The 20,228-nt window shown below is 43.5% G+C and overlaps 1 protein-coding gene across 1 annotated transcript in view; it reads right to left on the minus strand.

The window, feature by feature from the left end:
* The window catches only part of LOC140393469 (uncharacterized), a 470,641-nt gene that overhangs the window by 293,976 nt on the left and 156,437 nt on the right, over positions 1-20,228 (minus strand). Inside the window, exons 84-97 of the mRNA XM_072479798.1 lie at positions 19,557-19,768; positions 18,418-18,512; positions 18,124-18,251; positions 17,625-17,780; positions 16,648-16,847; positions 11,581-11,669; positions 11,043-11,176; positions 10,462-10,586; positions 9,608-9,782; positions 9,310-9,522; positions 7,553-7,723; positions 7,240-7,377; positions 3,076-3,125; positions 2,063-2,183 (exon numbers count right to left, since the gene is read on the minus strand). Coding sequence (XP_072335899.1) covers positions 2,063-2,183; positions 3,076-3,125; positions 7,240-7,377; positions 7,553-7,723; positions 9,310-9,522; positions 9,608-9,782; positions 10,462-10,586; positions 11,043-11,176; positions 11,581-11,669; positions 16,648-16,847; positions 17,625-17,780; positions 18,124-18,251; positions 18,418-18,512; positions 19,557-19,768 — 2,007 coding nt within the window. The remainder of the gene's footprint in view (positions 1-2,062; positions 2,184-3,075; positions 3,126-7,239; positions 7,378-7,552; positions 7,724-9,309; positions 9,523-9,607; positions 9,783-10,461; positions 10,587-11,042; positions 11,177-11,580; positions 11,670-16,647; positions 16,848-17,624; positions 17,781-18,123; positions 18,252-18,417; positions 18,513-19,556; positions 19,769-20,228) is intronic.

Below are 20,228 nucleotides of genomic sequence, written 5' to 3' on the forward strand. Positions count from 1 at the left end.
CTCGCAATATTTGGGGTTGCAGAGAAGCCGGGAGTGCAGGAGGCGAAAGAGGCCAGTATTCTGGCCTTTGCGGCCCTGATAGCCCGGCGAAGGATTCTTCTTCAGTGGAAAGATGCGAGGCCCCAAGCGTGGAATCCTGGATCAACGATATGGCGGGGTTTATTAAATTGGAGAGGATGAAATTTGCCTTAAGGGGATCGGTGCAAGGGTTTTTCAGGCGGTGGGAACAGTTCTTAGACTTCCTGGCAGAACAGTAGACAATGGTCAGCAGCAGCCCGTGGGGGAGGGGGGTTGTGGGTTCTGTGTTATTTTTGTTTGGCGAGACTGGGGGATCTGAGGGGGTGTATATATTTGCTATGTGTTTCGGTGGGTGTTAATTTATTATTTATGTATAGGTGGGAGGTCGGCACTGGGTTGTTTTGTTTTGTATTTAATTCTATTGGGTTCCTTTTACATTTTGTTGTTGATATTTTGTGAAAACTTTAATAAAAATTATTTTTAGAAAAAAAGGACTACAATGGTAGAGACCATGCCAGCCAATTGAGGCTCAAACGCCCTCATTCCCCATCCCCCCAACCACCGCCTACCCCCAAAGTACACCATGACCTGCCCCGCCTGCTCCAAGGGACGCCTGTGATTGGTAGAACCCCACAGGGGCTCGTGTGAGGGAGACCCCCCCCCCCCCCCCCCCCACAGGGACCGTGTGATAGGGAGACTCCACCCACAGGGGCCCCTATGATAGGTGGACTCCCTACAAGAATGCCACAATTGGGGCCTCCTCACATATAACCTGTAATAGGGGGACACTGCACAGGCACGCCTGTAATAGGGGGACCCCGGAGTCCCCCTATAATAGGGGGATCATCCCACATGTCCCCCTGTAATTGGGAAATCCCCTCCAGAGGTACCCTTGTAATAGGGGGACTCCCCCACAGGAACCCCTGTAATAGCGGTCATCGCACAGGTATCCCTGGAATTGGGGGGGAACCCCACGGTGGTACCCCTGTAATTGGGAGACACCACGCAGAGTTATCCCTGTAATAGGGGGGCTCCCCATCAGTACCCCTGTAATAGGGGGACCACCACTGGGACCCCTGTGATAGGGAGACCCCCCACAGGGACCCCTGTGATAGGGAAAGCCCCAGAGGGGCACCTGTCATACGAGGAGTCCCCACAGGGATGCCTCAAATGGGGGACCACTCACAGGTACCCTGTAATCGGGGGACACTGCGCAGGTACTCCTGGAAAACGGGGGACCCCCGTGGGGGTACCCCTGTAAAAGGGAGATCACCCCCAGAGGTACCCCTGTAATAGGGGGACCCCCCACAGGTACCCCTGTAATGGGGGGACCACCACAGCGACCCGTGCAATAAGGGGATCTCTACAGGGACCCCATGCCTAAAGAAATCCCCACTACAGCACCCCCTTCCCCTCAAAAGGGAACCCTGTCTGGAAGCTAGAGAGCAGTCCACACATGGGCAATGAGGTAACTGCAGTGCTGAGAGAGGTAAAACGCAGAGAAATCACATGCTTGAGAGATTGGACTGCACTTCATTGAACTTATATCCTCAATCATAGGAGTCCCTGTGTAGGTCCTCCAATTACAGGGGTCCCGGGTAAGTCGGCCTATAACAGGAGTCCCTGGAGCGTGTGGGAGGGGGGGGGGGGTTTACCTCCGGACTTGGGGATAGAGGGTCTCCCATGCAATGCAGGGGTGAGGGACAGCCGTGTGGTGGTGGTGGGGGTCGGGGCCGATTTGCTGTGCAGGGAGGGGAAGTGGGGGTTGGCCGATTTGCGGGTGGAGGGAGGCTGCTGTCCGCCAGACATCGCAATTAGGCCGCCCAGCACAAGATGGCGACCCGATAGTGGGATTCCCTAAGAAATCCCGGATTCCAGACCATGCATTAATTTGCATGGCATGCAATACTGAATTGCACCCCGCTTTACGGTCGAAAGGGGATCATAAAACTAGTGCAATTCAGCTCTGGGCGAGAACAGTCTCCCAAACAGAGAATCCAGCCGTCTAATTTTCCTCCAATGTGATTGTTATGAAAGACCTCACCTGACTTTCGTCAAACACTGCCCCTTTACCCTTCATTGCTTGCAGTAGTTGAAGAAATATAGAAAATTCCAGGTCCTTCACTGCACCACAGCTGAAGCCTTGAAGGACAGAAGGTGAAAATCTGAAACAAATAATGGCATCATTACGTCATTTCGAAACATCTCACTTTGTTCTAATGCTGAGAGACTGAGCCTACTTTAACAATCATGAGGAACTGAGGAACAAGGATTTTAACATTAGTATTATCCTATATCAATCAAAATGTAGTCCAGTTATGGGTCAAATCATCCAGGTCTATTTAATAATTCCAGGTTCTATTTTATACCAGTTGTGTATATGGATTGGAACTGGTATGAACAGAACAGTTTGCCTTGAAAGATTATCAGATCAAATATTGACCAATAGCAGTTCCCTATGATGGGACCCAGAAGAAATCATTGTACTGGGTAAAATATTCAGTTGGTAAACAATGCTCTGAGTAAAAACATCCATTCACAATAGGTTTAATAACTGGCTTAAATGAACTAAATCACAGTTTCATAGATTCATAGAATTTACGGTGCAGAAGGAGGCCATTCGGCCCATCGAGTCTGCACTGGCTCTTGGAAAGAGCAACCTACCCAAGGTCCACACCTCCACCCTATCCCCATAACCCAGCAACCCCACCCAACACTGGGCAATTTTGGACACTAAGGGCAATTTAGCATGCCCAATCCGCCTAACCTGCACATCTTTGGACTGTGGAAGGAAACCGGAGCACCCGGAGGAAACCCACGCACACACGGGAAGGATGACAGTGACCCAAGCCGGAATCGAACCTGGGACCCTGGAGCTGTGAAGCAATTGTGCTATCCACAAGGCTACCGTGCTGCCCTTCTCAAGAAAAATATTTTTACTCAACAGATTATATATATATCAAGGTTCAGATAAGACTAATTTATACAGATGGTGACATAGACAGGCAGAAAAAATTGTCAGAGAACCAGATGTATAGCAAAAAAAAAAAGTTTTACCTTGAAAAATTGTTGCTGTTTCTGACCACACTCTCAAAGAACACGGCAGCCTGTGGAGCAAAAACATTTAAATCATTAATATTCACAATAATTACAGACTGCTTTTACACAAAACAACCAGACCAGTACAAAGCGCCACATCTGGTCTGATTTTTCAACTGACCTATGAATTAATGTTCATGTTTCAATTGAACGGGGCAGCACGGTGGCACAGTGGTTAGCACTGCTGCCTCACGGCACTGATGTCCCAGGTTCGATCGCAGCCCTGGGTCACTGTCCCTGTGGAGTTTGCACATTCTCCCCATGTTTATGTGGGTTTCACCCCCACAACCCAACGATGTGCAGGGTAAAGACTTTATGGTGAAACAGTTGAGGAACAGTGGAGAACCTTCCAAGCGATTTTTCACAGTGCTCAGCAAAGGTTTATACCAACAAAAAGGAAGGACGGTAAAAGAGGGAAAATCGACCGTGGATATCTAAGGAAATAAGGGAGAGTATCAAGTTGAAGGAAAAAGCATTCAAGTGGGTAATCTTTCGGGGGCAACGGAAAACTACTAAAAAAGCTATAAAGAAGAGGAAGATAGATTATGAAAGCAAACTTGCTCAGAACATAAAAACAGATAGTAAAAGTTTCTACAAATATATAAAACAAAAAAGAGTGGCTAAGGTAAATATTGGTCCTTTTGAGGATGAGAAGGGAGATTTAATAATGGGAGATGAGGAAATGGCTGAGGAACTGAACAGGTTTTTTGGGTTGGTCTTCACAGTGGAAGACACAAATAACATGCCAGTGACTGATGGAAATGAGGCTATGACAGGTGAGGACCTTGAGATAGAATCATAGAAGTTTACAGCATGGAAACAGGCCCTTCGGCCCAACCAGTCCATGCCGCCCAGTTTTTACCATTAAGCTAGTCCCAGTTGCCCGCACTTGGCCCATAACCCTCTATACCCATCTTACCCATGTAACCATCTAAATGCTTTTTGAAAGACACAATTGTACCCGCTTCTACTACTACCTCTGGCAGCCCATTCCAGACACTCACTACCCTCTGAGTGAAGAAATTGCCCCTCTGGGCCCTTCTGAATCTCTCCCCTCTCACCTTAAACCTATGCCCTCTAGTTTTAGACTCCCCTACCTTTGGGAAAAGATGTTGACTATCTACCTTATCTATGCCCCTCATTATTTTATAGACCTCTATAAGATCACCCCTAAGCCTCCTACGCTCCAGGGAAAAAAGTCCCAGTCTATCCAGCCTCTCCTTATAACTCAAACCATCAAGTCCCGGCAACATCCTAGTAAATCTTTTCTGCACTCTTTCTAGTTTAATAATATCCTTTCTATAATAGGGTGACCAGAACTGCACACAGTATTCCAAGTGTGGCCGTACCAATGTCTTGTACAACTTCAACAAGACGTCCCAACTCCTATATTCAATGTTCTGACCAATGAAACCAAGCATGCCGAATGCCTTCTTCACCACCCTGTCCACCTGCGACTCCACCTTCAAGGAGCTATGAACCTGTACTCCTAGATCTCTTTGTTCTATAACTCTCCCCAACGCCATACCATTAACTGAGTAGGTCCTGGCCTGATTCGATCTGCCAAAATGCATCACCTCAACATTTATCTAAATTAAACTCCATCTGCCATTCGTCGGCCCACTGGCCTAATTGATCAAGATCCCGTTGCAATCCTAGATAACCTTCTTCACTATCCACTGTGCCACCAATCTTGGTGTCATCTGCAAACTTACTAACCATGCCTCCTAAATTCTCATCCAAATCATTAATATAAATCACAAATAACAGTGGACCCAGCACCGATCCCTGAGGCACACCACTGGTCACAGGCCTCCAGTTTGAAAAACAACCCTCTACAACCACCCTCTGCCTTCTGTCGTCCAGCCAATTTTGAATCCAATTGGCAACCTCACCCTGGATCCCGTGAGCTTTAACCTTCTGCAACAACCTACCATGCGGTACCTTGTCAAAGGCTTTGCGAAAGTCCATGTAGACAACGTCTACTGCACTACCCTCATCTACCTTCTTGGTCACTCCCTCAAAAAACTCAATCAAATTTGTGAGACATGATTCTCCATATGTACTTCTCCAAGAAAGTAACGGGTAGAGAGTAGGGGCGAGAACAAAGTGAGACACTTTTAAAAACAGAAAGTGCTGGATAAACTCAGCAGGTTTGGCTGCATTTGTGGAGGGAGATACGGTGTCGAGTTTAATATGACTCTTTGTCGGAACAAGGTACTCACTCAGGAGGTGGTGATGGGCAAGCTAATGGGGCTAAAGGTAGGTAAGCTCCTGGCCCGATGGAATGCATCCCAGAGTGCTAAAAGAGATGGCTAGGGAAATTGCAAATGCACTAGTGATAATTGACCAAAATTCACTAGACTCTGGGGTGGTCCCGGCGGATTGGAAATTAGCAAACGTGACACCACTGTTTAAAAAAGGAGGTAGGCAGAAAGCGGGTAATTATAGGTTAACCTCGGTAGGAGGGAAGATGCTGGAATCTATCATCAAGGAAGAAATAGCGAGGCATCTGGATGGAAATTGTCCCATTGGGCAGATGCAGCGTGGGTTCATAAAGGGCAGGTAGTGCCTAATTAATTTAGTGGAATTTTTGGAGGACATTACCAGTGCGGTAGATAACGGGGAGCGAATGGATGTGGTATATCTGGATTTCCAGAAAGCTTTTGACAAGGTGCCACACAAAAGGCTGCTGCATCAGATAAAGATGCATGGCATTAAGGGTAAAGTAGTAGCATGGATAGAGGATTGGTTAATTAATAGAAAGCAAAGAGGGGGGATTAATGGGTGTTTCTCTGGTTGGCAACCAGTAGCTAGCGGTGTCCCTCAGGGATCAGTGTTGGGCCCACAATTGACATAGATGATTTGGAGTTGGGGACCAAGTTCAATGTATCCAAGTTTGCAGACGACACTAAGATGAGTGGTAAAGCAAAAAGTGCAGAGGATACTGGAAGTCTGCAGAGGGATTTGGATAGGTTAAATGAATGGGCTAGGGTCTGGCAGATGGAATACAATGTTGACAAATGTGAGGTTATCCATTTTGGTAGGAATAACAGCAAATGGGATTATTATTTAAATGATAAAATATTAAAACATGCTGCTGTGCAGAGAGACCTGGGTGTGCTAGTGCATGAGTCGCAAAAAGTTGGTTTACAGGTGCAACAGGTGATGAAGAAGGCAAAAGGAGTTTTGTCCTTCATTGCTGGAGGGATGGAGTTTAAGACTAGGGAGGCTATGCTGCAATTGTATAAAGTGTTAGTGAGGCCACACCTGAAGTATTGTGTTCAGTTTTGGTCTACTTACCTGAGAAAGGATGTACTGGCGCTGGAGGGTGTGCAGAGGAGATTCACTAGGTTAATCCCAGAGCTGAAGGGGCTGGTTTACGAGGAGAGGTTGAGTAGACTGGGACTGTACTTGTTGGAATTTAGTAGGATGTGGGGGGATCTTATAGAAACATCTAAAATTATGAAGGGAATAGATAGGAAATTAAATGGTTGTTTCCACTGGCGGGTAAAAGCAGAACTAGGGGGCATAGCCTCAAAATCAGGGGAAGTAGATTTAGGACTGAGCTTAGGAGGAACTTCTTCACCCAAAGGGTTGTAAATCTGTGGAATTCCTTGCCCACTGAAGCAGTTGAGGCTCCTTCATTAAATGTTATTAAGATAATGATAGATAAGGGACATGGTGTTCGGACCGGAAAGTGGAGCTGAGTCCACAAAAGATCAGCCTTGATCTAATTGAATGGCGGAGCAGGCTCGAGGGGCCAGAAGGCCTACTCCTGCTCCTAGTTCTTATGTTCTAATGTAGGTGGACTGGCCATGTTAAATTGCCCCTTAACTGGAAAAAATGAATTGGGGACTCTAAATTTAAGAAAAAAATGTTTCAATTGAACTGTCCCTACTCTCCCCCTCTCCCGTGCCCCCTCCCCACCTCACTACAATGGCCCACAAGGCATTGGGCTGGATTCTCCGTCGGGAGCATCCCCCTTTTCGCCGGTAGCGCACACACGCCCGCGGATTTATCGACGGCATGGGGGTGCCCACAATGGAAAACCCATTGGCCAGCTGCCGGGACGGAGAACCCGCCCATTATCTTTCAATGTCAAAGCAGCAATTCATTCACCTGACTGGGAATCCACTGTTTGTTGTTAATGTCACTGAGGCTCAGGTTTGAATTTAAATACACAGGCGGCACATCTTTGGCTAGAACAGATGGAACGATGCTTACTCTTCTTTCAGGGTCATCTACATTCCGGAACACCTGAATTAGAATGAAAAAGAATAGAAATTAAAGTGTTCAGGAGGCAGCAGCACCTGGAGATTAAAATAGGCTTGATGCAAACACATCAACATTTAAAAAATAAAAGCAGCAGTCAGAAACAAATGAGATGTAGATCAATTTTATTACCATTGATTATGCATTCGATGTCACTCACCTGCAGAACACAGATGAATTGTAGAGTTTGTGGTGATGCCCCAATATTCTCAACAAAAGTTGGATTTGAGAATACATTGATGAACACCCCAGGATCGATGCGCTGGAATACATCGGTGGGAATACCAGACACCAAGCTTCCCAGACCCAGCAGATTCTGTCTGTTATTGACCTAGTTGGAAGGCAGAAGGAAATCAAAACTGTCACTAGATAGTCACAGGATTGCATCATTTTCCCACTTGTCGTGGCATGGCAGTGCAACTATAAACATCACCAGCTCCAGTTTACCACACATTTGACAACAGAATGGACAATGCAACATACACAAGATATACTGTTGTCAAATCTATTGGCTTCACTTCTCCACACTCAGGTTCAATTTTGCCCAATTGACACAAGAACCCGCTGAAGATCATTACATCCCATTTTGTGGGTTTCGTGTTGCTAACACCCAGGATGGATTCTGCATGTAGTGTACACAAAGACCACAAAGCTAATTTAAGTTAACAAAGGTAAATGTTATTACAATACTTATTATACAGTTCAAACACTATTCCTAAAGCTAGCAATACTGTAAACTGTAATTACAATCTACACGATACCAATACCTATCTCACACACACTATCTCTACTTGTTCTCTGCTCTCGTCCTACTCTCTCTAACCTTCTCCCAGAAGTCTGAGAGGCATTATTTTTATTAATCTGCTCCCCAGCTCCATCGGATGGTAGGATAAAATACTGCATTAGCCCTTAATGTGCTAGAAATTATACATAAGGTCGCACATTTAACGAGGTAAGAATGGACACAGCATAAACAGCATCCTAAGAAATCCTAACAAAGTACTAAAATGTATTTCAAATTTGCTAATTTAAATAAATTGAGCGAAATGGTGAGTTGCTGATTGGGATAAATCTGTTATGATCCATTTTTTTTCCAGATGCAATCTTTGAACAAATAACAAGTTTCAGGTGCCAGCAATCTGAAAGTTTTCATCTCTATCACATTCTTCTCAGAATCCCATCTGAAACACATGAATAAGATTCTTCCCCACTGGCTGAACCCAGATCTGATGAAAAGATAGAGAATATGGCACTTGGTACTTTTGATACTTTATCCATCCACAAACATACAAAAGCCACTGCGTAATGCTGGATCATCTTCAACACCTCGATATTACAGGATTTTACATCAGAATATAATTCACTTCAGGGAGTGTTTGTTTACTTTACTAAACATTATTTTTTACCTGCCTGTGGATCATCTTATAATAATAATCTTTATAATAACAATCGCTTCTGTCACAAGTAGGCTTCAATGAAGTTACTATAATAATCTTTATTGTCACAAGTAGGCTTCCATTAACACTGCAATGATGTTACTGTGAAAAGCCTCTCGTCCCACATTCCGGCCCCTGTTCGAATACATAGAGGGAGAATTTGGAATGGCCAATTCACCAAACAGCACTACTTTGAGACTTGTGTGAGGAAACCGGAGCACCCGATGGAAATCCATGCAGACACAGGGAAAACGTGCAGACTCCACACAGACAGTGTCGACATGAATCAAACTTGCTACCCACTGTGCAACCATCTTAATAGTCTGACTGTTGCTTTGCGACAAAACATTAATAAAAATTTAGCTCAAACATAGCTGCCAATCCAGTAAACTAACAGACCAAATGACACTGTCTGTGTAGATTATCTGCTTTATTCATCTATAAATGTAAGTTATTCATTTCCGATTTAGTGAGTTCTTACCTGCAGGCCATTTCTGAGTAACTTGCCGACAATCGTATTGGCCTGGCCGACATTCCAGCCTTTGACTTTACCCAGGGTTGGCAGAGCATTCTGCAGAGTGTCACCATCAATATTTAGAACCTGCGACACTGAGAGTCCAACAGCCGTTTGCCCCAGTGAATTCAGAGTGCCGACTGAAAAGCTGTTAATTTTGCTCACTATTGCTATTGACAGCTGAAGAAGAAATAAAAATAATATAAATACTCCATTTCCTTTGGAGGATGCATTTCAATGCTTGGCAGTAGATCTTCCCATTTACCTTCAGTTGTTCATCTGTTGGGCCTTCAGCAGGTACTGTTCCATTGGTAGCGTTAGGTGGCACGATCAGCCCACAGACCTGGTTTATCTTCACTGTTACAGCCAGGACTTGCTGTTCAGTCAAGGACTGAAGTAGATTTGTTTCAGTAATGAAGCAAACCAGAGAGTTTGGAAGACTGCAAAAGAACACCAGTCACAAATTGCCTTACTTAGTAATCTCCCAATTGACAATAACATCATTGAAAATATCTCACTCTTGGGACTATTTTAAAGGGGTTCATCACCCACTTCCATCTAAAACTGCATATTTTGTCCATTGCATTTATTAGCCTTCTATCTTCCACCAAACATATTTCATTTTGTTAGAAAACTAAAATCACTTCTTTCATGAAATAAATATGAAATTGTGAGGAAGAAATCGCTCGTTCCCTTTGTCTCCCACACTTTCTGTCTCACAGAGATCAGTAACTTGAATATTTACATCTTCAACACTGTCAATGCAGAAATACTCAGGTTTTCAGGGATTCCTCGCTGACTGTCAGCTATTTAGCTAAGATTTCAACTCTTCTTTTTCAACCTGCTTCAATCAATTGATCATTTGCTACAAAATCAGGCCACACAATCTGGGTGCCCTTTCACATACATTACAGTCCTTCGTCTTACCTCCTTCAGGCAATCTGTAGACCTCTAGCTGCTCTCTTTCCCATGTGCACACTCTGCTCCTTCCCTGCATCCCTGCTTAAACAGCTTAGCATACACATTCTCCACATTTGCTTTGCATCCATAAAGATTATGACCTGAACGTTCTGCTTCATATCTCATGCTGGGTTAATATGAATAGTGAAATTGACATACCTTGAAACATTAATGTGAGGATTGTTTAGAAGCAGCAACCTGAGGTAGAACTTTGAAATTTCAGTGGATAACGTCAGAGTTTCTAACAGTGCCAGGTTTTCAGGGTTTACCACAAAATCTTGAAGCTGCACAAAAATTGCAAGATAACTGAAATATTGGCCCCAACAATGCTGTGTTCTTTATAGATTTAAATAATAAAACATTCAGGGATCTTGTTGGCGAAAACACAAATATAGTGAGCATGGATTCCAACAACTCTCCATCGTGGCAAACGCACAACATAAATGATTGATGGGTCTTAAGTCGCCTTTAGATTAATCGTGCATCGCCATTTCATTTCTCGCACCACACGATTTCCTTATCCACTGGCCTCAAACGGGCACTGTAGCTATCCCCAGTGTTATGCTACACCCAAGATTGGAATTACACCCACAGGACGCAAAGTTCCAAATCAGTTAACGCATCAGAGTGGACCGCACATGTAATTGGACCTTTATGCAACCACATCTTTGACAATAGGTCTGATTTCCAGAGAACCAATCTTTTGTCTCCCTGTCTTAGGGTAAAAGAAAAATAGGTACCTGGGTTTCATTATCAGAGAAAGACAGAAGGTCAGCCAGTGATATTTGGTTCATAAATAATCCCAGATATTGAGCAAACCATGCAGTTGAGTTCAGGGCCGGATCATTCACATCATAGCATTTGGGCTTGGGACCTGTGAAGTAAAACAATTCTACATTAACTCTGAATAAAATGGGGTGTCATATTTTTAAAAAATATGTTGGGGCAATTACTCACAAATGCTAACAGGGATTCTCACCACTCCCCACAAAAACGTATTTCTCTCCGCAAGTTAATGACTCTCACCCAGGATCAATCTCCATAGCTGCCCGCAGCTTCGCGCTACTTTGTAATGTATAAGTGAGTGTCAATGAGATCCTTAGATTCAGAGCGAATTCCACCTGCCTTCAACGCTCATTAACTCAGGTGCAAATTAACTCAGGTGCAAATTTCACTAAGTGTCTTTGGATATTGAGGAGCCCAGGCTGATTTTTCTCTTTCCTCAGCGAACAGTATCCTCACGTCTATTAAATTTGAATAAAAGTGTGTTACCGTCACCTTGTTGTAGATAGGCTTTGACGCCATTGTAGATTTCCTTCTGTTTGTCTGAGGTGAAATCATTGTATCGATCACTCAGCGTTTGCACACTAAAGGCAAAATTTAATAACATTTCAGAATTTCATTTTCAGAATCTGTTCAGTAACTAAAAAGAGGAATCTAAAACAACACAACAGAAATGAAGGTAACGGGCTGGATTTTCCGTGGGAGAGATTATGTTCTCCTGACGCAGCTGAATCAGTTCAGGATCGCGCTGGTGCTGGGTGTGGTGCCCAGAATTGATTCACGGTCCCCACCTTAGGCATTTAGGGAATCGCAAGGGATTCCATCGCGAATCACACTATCGGGTTACCATTTTGGGCAGGCGGCCCGATACTGAGGCCCGCCAACGGGCTCCCCTCTGCCCGCAACACAAATCCTGACCCCCACACTTCCACTGACAGGTAGGGGGCATCGTCTCTCCCCACTCCGTCACAGGAATTGCTGAATCACCGCTCCCTCCACAGAACGCATGCATAAGGGTGACCTGACGCACCCCCCCCGCCATCATAGCGAGCGCACCAGAGACCCCCATCATAACACAGAACCTCCCACAGCAGGAAACATCACCCCACAGCCCCCGCTAACAGTCCCCGCTGCCTGGAAGCTGAAGAGCCGTCCTTGCAGAAACAGTGAACAAATCATTGATTTCTACTCAACTGTGCCTTACATCTGCTGCCTCACACGGATTTCTAGAAAGCAACAGCTGTAACTTAATAGGAAGTCAAAAACACATCAAAAGGCTTTGAAACACCCTCAGATCCTTTGATCTGCAAGGCTGCTATTCCAGCCAAAGTGAAATAGCTTTTAGCAGCCTGCAACTGACAGCTTCCACAGCCAGGTGGCTGGATTTTGTATTTTCATCACCCTTCAAGTTGCTTGCTTTGAACCAATCAGTAATGTTTCTAAACATCTAGTTATGATTGACAGTTTGTCACCACACCAAAAGCAGTCAAGTGCTTTGCGCTCACTGTAAGGGCCCTTCCTATTGATTCCCCTTTTCCCCCTATCTTTATGTTTGCTGTTATCATTTTGATCCATTGATGTTAATGGACATATATCTTTAAGTCGAGCAGGAAAATGAGGAATTCAAAAGTTACAAAAGAGAACACTCTGGTCGCTTTGGACAGTAGAACTCAGACTTTTCGGCACCTGAGAGATCGATGGCACTCGGTTCAAGTGGTTGACTGGTGGTCAATGAATTGGCCAAAAGGACATATTCTGCCTGGTAACAGGCGGTGATTGGGTCCTGCCTGAGTGGGATAACTTTCAGACAGCCAGGGGAAGATATGTGGAGACTCGGACACTCAGGAAAAAAAGACCTGCTCTCACTCTGTCTCCCTCATGTTTTCTCCAGAAAAGCTGCTCTATTTCTGAGACTGCAGAGACCTGAATGAACCTGAAATGAAAATGAAATGAAAATCGCTTATTTTCACAAGTAGGCTTCAAATGAAGTTACTGTGAAAAGCCCTGAGTCGCCACATTCCGGCGCCTGTACGGGGCGGCTGGTACCAAAATTGAACCCGCGCTGCTGGCCTGCCTTGGTCTGCTTTAAAAAACAGCTATTTAGCCCTGTGCTAAACCAGCCCCTCTAAATCAACCTACAATGAAACTCATTACAGACTGGAAACAGAAGTCTCGAACTGAAAGTCTTGAAGGAAGTTGTACTCGAAATGATCATCTGAAACAAAGACTCATCTATTCACTTTATTTATTATATTACACCACTCTTCTCCCCACTACGTCTGCCTTGTGTGTGTGTTTCTATAAAGAGGGCGGGGTGAGTTTAAGTGGGAGGGGGGGGGTGTTAGGAATTAGATTATAGTTAACCTGTTATATTTGCTGCACATTTAATTATAGTTACTGTTATTAATAAACTTAATTGTGTTTAAATTTACAAACCTGGTGACTATACTTCTAGGGCAGCTAAAGGCCAAAGACCTGAACCTTCTGAGCAATATTTATTAATTGAAATTGCGTTGCGACTCCCGGTCAAGTGGTACTGGAATAGACCGTGCATTAGCCCAGGGGGTTGTAAGGTGAGAAAATGAGCAAGTGAAAGCTCTTAAATCCTACATGTTTATAAACATTATGGTTAGGTTCAAAACAGGAGACTTGAGATGAATTCAAGCGTGAAGGAAGATGAAAATGAACTATCCAGGCATCTAGCTGTCAGGTGATTTTGTTCACTTTCTGCCTGAACTGTTCTTTAGCTTCCAGGCAGGGGTGATTGATGTTGAGTAAGGGGGTGGTGCTTGGCTATAGTAAAGCTCTCGGTTATGGGAGGGTTCCCAGTTGTGGCCGATGTTCTCTTCTTTGCGGGATTCACTGTGACTGGGTCAAAATCCTGGATAGTTCTCCATAATAGCACAGAAGGTGTACCTATACCACATGGACTGCTGCGGTTCAAGAAGGCAGCTCATAATCACTTTCTCAAGGGCAATTAGAAATGGGCAACAAAAGCTGGCCTGGCCAGTGAAGCCCACATCCCATAAGAAAATGAAAGAAACAACTTGTGGAAAGACAAAAGAGGCCAGGTTTTTCGATTCCAAGTCAGGAGCACAGAGAGGGATATTTTCCTTCCAAGCAAATCATGAAAGGAGACCCTGAAGTTTGACTTAACAGCATTCTGTGGTCGGACTGGATTAGACATCAACCCCAACACACCAGAACGAATGCAGATGCGGCCAATTTCAAAGGTGGATTGGGAAGAAAGCCTCATATGCACCCCAAAACATTGCTGAAAATATAAAAAATTGAAGAAAGCAAAAAAAAACCATAACCTCTCACACACTCGTAAACCCCATCCATGCCAATCCATACTACTTTATACCACACAGCCCAAAGGCACCTCACATCCCTCTACCCAACCCGCTTGAACCCGCATGTCGCAATGTAAACACAACCCCCGCTCACCTCCATATCCCTGTACAATACACAGGCCAAATTGGTGCCAAGTCATGCCTCCCACCCACGACTCTTTGTCCTTACTCCTTCAATGTCAACTCACCAGAATGCATGATAGGCTACTGCAGTAACTATCTAACATGAAATAAAGTTCTGTGTAGAGATTATATGAGTTTTGCCAGCTTTTTGCAAGCTTGAATAGCTCATTTTAAAGTTTAGGCACTTCTTCGACAGCTTGACAGGTTTTGGACAGAGCGGACAGTTCCAATGAGTTCATGGCCTTTTAAACACAATCATGTTACTTTGAACTTTCCCAGTGGGTGCCTTATGTCTCCAAAAGGGTGCCATCCCTCCACCAAGGTTGTCCAAGTACCATATCCAAAGGGGTAACATGCCTCTCCAAAAGGATACCCTGGATATCCATCTAGATCCACAAATTTTGCATCTGCTCTTACCAGCTTCAATCTTTGTGTTTCAGACAATTATCTGACCAAAATCACATGAGTGCAGGCATCTGTTGATATATACGGGCAGCTGCCTCCGTGGACCAGCAATTTGCTATTAAGAACCAGTTCCCATTCTACCCCAACAAAAACTGCAGAAGTCAGGTTTGGGGCATTATTTCTGGATTCGGTACATTCCTGGTATTATCACACAGGAGGGCTCTCTGTCTGCGTTAAACAAAGTTAATAGATGGCATGTTTTGGACCAGCCTGCCACTGGGATTGTCCTGACCCACCGTATCCCTCGCATCAGGGCACACTGCAGCGGGGTAGGAAAATCCTAGCCAATGTTTCAGGTTTGGTCCTTTCATCAGTAAGACAAGTTAGAAATACAATAAATCTTGAGCAAATTAAAGACATTGGGCGATGTTTCATGGAGCTGGGTAATCATGTGCCAATCCAACAAGTAAAGCACCATGTAGATCTCCAAATTTTCTGCCATTTTGTCTTACCACCTTGCATTGGTATTTACTCTCAATTCTTTCTTAATTCTTTCACCTTGTGTTTGGATGGCAGATATCCTGCAATTCACAAATCCTCGGGACACTTATTTTGTTTATTCACTTGTCTCATTACCACTCTCATTGGCCTTGTACAATTATGGGTCAGGGTTTAGAGAACACCAAAGTATACCATGGAGTTTACCTGACCCACAACTTTTAATAGATTTTGGTTATGGGGAGCACAAGGGCCCACTTTACAGGTGTGATGCAACAGAGATCTAAAGTATTTTAAAACAAAAACAAATATTTATTCTATGAATCCAGTTAACATTCTATAAACACACAGTAAAATTCTTATTAACTACCAACACTGATACTCCCCCAAAGATACAATACTCTATAGGGTACCCTTAGTCACTTTACTAACAACATCCATCAGTCAAAGACCTTTTTTGACAAAGACAGTAGGTTTGCATTCCTTACAGAAACAGATATTACTTTGAAATCATCAAGTGATCTGGAGACATTCTTTAGCATGCAGAGAGAACAACCAAAATTCACCTCCTTGGTTTGAATGTAGCTCACCAACTGAAAATGAAACTAACACTCAGAGCCAAAAACAGCTTCCATCTCAAAACAAAAGTAAAAAGCAGAGCCAGAGACCAGCTCCACCCACACACTGACATCACTGCAGCCACTTGAGAAGACAAACATTTCTAAAAGTGACATTCCTATGACAGTACCCCCGAAACCTTCTGGCATTTAACCACTCCTCCCCTCGACCCAATCACAGTCTTCCCCTTTTGTTCCTCTTCCTACCCTTTCTCATCTTTCAATTCCTTCATTTCATTTCCAATTATTTGTTCTGATGAATGGTCACAGACGTCAAACATTCACTTTGTTTCTCGACACACACCTGTCACACCTGCTGTGTATTGCCAGCATTTTCTACTTCCCTTTCCCGACTTGTCCGCAGTATGGATAGACATTGAGCAGTGACATGCACATTCAATGTTTGTTGTCATACCATAAATATCTTTTCTCTGCTACATTCATTCAGCTCTAGCACTCTGCAGATGTAATGAACAAACTAATCCTGGAGAACAATTTACATGGGACAATGAAGGAATTTGCTCATGTGAAGATACATTCAGAGTGGATTGAATTAAACTTACATTTTCCTGTACGAAAGGCACCCGATTCGAAGGGTGTTCATGGAAGACAAAAGGCGGGTGGTGATAAATGGAAGATAGGGAGTTAATCTGACATTAAGCCATTCATCGATGTCGCTGTCATTGATTAACGACAGGCTGTTGATAAACGGAGGCCACAGACCATCCATGATGGCAGCTCGATTAGCAGCTTGCAGATTACTCTGCAAAAGGAAACGGAAATTAGGCTTAGAGTCGTAGAGGTTTACACCATGAAAACAGGCCCTTCGGCCCAACTTGTCCATGCCGCCCAGTTTTTACCACTAAGCTAGTCCCACTTGCCCACATTTGGCCCATAACCCTCTATACCCAGCTTTCCCATATAATTGCATTAATAAGGAAGAGGTAATGTCACAACAAAGATTGCCTCAAACTGCAATGTGATTCTACCATGATATCCATTCATGAAGATAATTTTCCCAAATTGGGAATCAGGTCTGAGCAATTATTACAATCATAGCTTCAGCTTTGGAGAAAATAAAGATGCTTCACTCTGATCCACAATTTAAGTTATAACGACGATTAATCTAGCCTCAACCACCGCCACCCAACCGTCTTTAACTGTTGCAGAGTTCTCTTTCCTCAGTTGGGATCTAATCAACAGTGCCACTGATGAATTAGCTGATCCGATCATTATACACTTCTACTGGCCAATGGGAACTCTTGGAAAACATTTAGTTTTGCCCGAGATTTCAGATTCTGAGGGAACCTTGGAAAATAAGCACTGTATCCGCATGAACACATTAACATATAATCAAAACATTCATACCTTAATACACAGGTACCTTTGGCCCCTTATTAAAAGAGTCACTTAAGATTTTCCTCACTCGACTACCGTAGCCCACACAAATAGACTCTTCCAATATGAAGGGCAACATATTGTACAAAACATTACCCTACACCCTTCAACCTGAAAAGTCAAGATAACATTTGCTGCTCACGTCTTTGCTTTTTTGATTGAATTCATCTACAAATGTAGCCAGCTTCTGGATGGGTTGGATATGGAGTAACACTGTGGTCAGAATGTTGTTATCATTAATGAACCCAGGCCTGCTCAGCATATCAGCCAATTCACCAGCATCTGTGACATTTAACACCTGTAAAAATACAATTGGGAGTTTCATTCAAATAACCAGGAGTAGGCAGTGCCCAACGGTTCAAAGTTCCTCAACACATCAGATTAAACTTACAAAATATTAATGACAATCTTTGTCACTGAAAATCATGATTGCATGAATTGGGTTCACACTGACTGGACACTCGCCCGGCTTTTTCCCACATTTCCAACCATAATCAGTTCCCCTAGGACTTCAGTCAGACACACACTACAATTAGTAGATTCATTGCTGTTTTACTGACATGTCAGGTAGGCAATGTTGACCAGGAAATGCAGACATTCACACCCGTTCCAGCTCACAAGAGAAATCATTTTGCTTTTACCTCAACAGCACGATTGGAGGGAAGCAGGGAAAATGTGTCCGTCAAAGTTAGCAACTCAGAAAATCTTTGGAAATGGGTTCTCACGTAGAGAACAAAACTGTTCTTTTCGTAACAACGAAGTGGGAAGGCTGGAAGCAAAAGAGAAAATATTTGCAAACATAGATGCCAACTTCTCATCAACTGCAAACATCTGGGACCCAAATTACACAGCAGAGGAACACAGGTAAAGTGACTGCCTAACAGATAAAATCAAAAAATCATTCCATGGTTTCCTTTTCTCACAATTGCATGTACCTGAAGTGTTGAGGTAACCAAGGATCCACAGGCTAAGCACAGCCTTTCTTGTTCCAAGTGGCATATCCCTGAATCCATTACTCAGTCCTTTTGTGCTAAATGGATAAACAATTATATTATTATTTTTGAGAGGTTAGATCCATGATAATCCTTCAATTGTTAAAGAACAATTTTAGGATCTTTCTCAAATAATGCTCAATAATCAGGTCTGGTGACAATAAGTGAAAGCTGTTTCGGTGTCTGTCTCATAGTGATGAAACTTCCACAAGGATCACTCCCAAAATGTGATGACAAATAAATTGTTTTCGGAGGTCATTCTTTCTTTTTTCGTCACCAAACTATTTCTGCCTTTAGAAGCTTTGACTCCCACTGCAGTACAATTCTATAGCCATGGGCCAAACATCATGCCGCTGAAGAAATTCATTGACAATAGCTGAAGCATTTCACAAGACATGTTGTAAAAAAAGCAAACTATTGCGGCACACACTATTTCATGTACACAACCTCTCGCAATATCTTAGTGCATTCTGAATTACCAGGAGCAAATGCATTTGAGCTGGACCTAGCAATATTGACACACTACATAGCCAGCATCACTTGGTACTGAATTGAGTTTAGTTGTTGAAATTCTCCCAGTCAGTGTAAGATATTTAAAATTAGGTGTGCTCCCTGGTGATTAATATTTTTAAATGTTTTGATGTGTTGGGTGTTCTGGATCACATACAGGTCACCAACACTTGAAGTAGTGCAACACTATTTTATTAAAAGGTTAACTATTTAAACATACTTGAACTGTGGGTAAATACGATACCAGCTTTAACTAAAGACTTTTGCCTTGTCCTAACCAGTTGATGCACTCAGCACATGGTGAATGTCTGTGTTGCAGGCTGTGAGCTCTGTGCTCCTAGCTAGCTGCTACTCGAACGAGCGGGAACTCTGATGTCCCCTGTCGTTATAGTGTGTGTGCTCTCACTGGTGATTGGCTGCGGTGTTGTGTATGTTGATTGGTCCCACTGTGTGTCCATCAGTGTGTGTCTGCACCATGATATACTGGTGTATTTTATGACATGTTTGACACAGAACAAGGTTACAATTTAATATGCAGTAATGGATTCTCGTTAAGAAGACGATTCACTCACATTGCTTGGTAACCATCACAAGTTATATTCCGCATCAGAAGGTGACTCAGCACCGACTGAGAAATGCCAGCAACAAAAGGCCTGAATCGCTCTTGGAACCATTTTCTCAGGAAACCTGCATTGGTTAAGTTTTCATTGGTCTTGACAATCTCCCACAGAGCATTCATGAATGTGATCTTTGTTATCAGAGGAATTGATGAGATGTTCAGGGTCTGAAACATACCATGACATGTTTAAACTCATGTGAATAAAGACATTTCAATACTGGTTTCAAAATTGTCACTTACCCTCATGAAAGAACTTAAAAGAAAGCTTGAAACAGTCCTACTTCAAGATCATGCAGTGGAAACAGATTAGTGTAAGGAACATAACATTTCCGTTCCATCACTAGATCAGCCATGATACAGTGCACCCACACCACCAACAATGAACTGCGTTTTGATTTTCTAAGCAAAGCCCAAAGATCTTCAAAGCGCATCAATTATTCTTTTGCAATGCAGGAAATCATGCTGATAGTGGAATGCCACTGAGAATTACCATTAGTCTCTATACCAGGTAACAGGACACAGATAGGCATGCACATCCCAGCTGTCATGATATTCAAACACACACATCATGATGGACACACTAACAGGCAAATCAGAGTACACAACACCACAACCAATCACAGAC

Source organism: Scyliorhinus torazame, chromosome 17 (genome assembly GCF_047496885.1).
Source record: "Scyliorhinus torazame isolate Kashiwa2021f chromosome 17, sScyTor2.1, whole genome shotgun sequence".
Taxonomy (NCBI): Eukaryota; Metazoa; Chordata; class Chondrichthyes; order Carcharhiniformes; family Scyliorhinidae; genus Scyliorhinus; species Scyliorhinus torazame.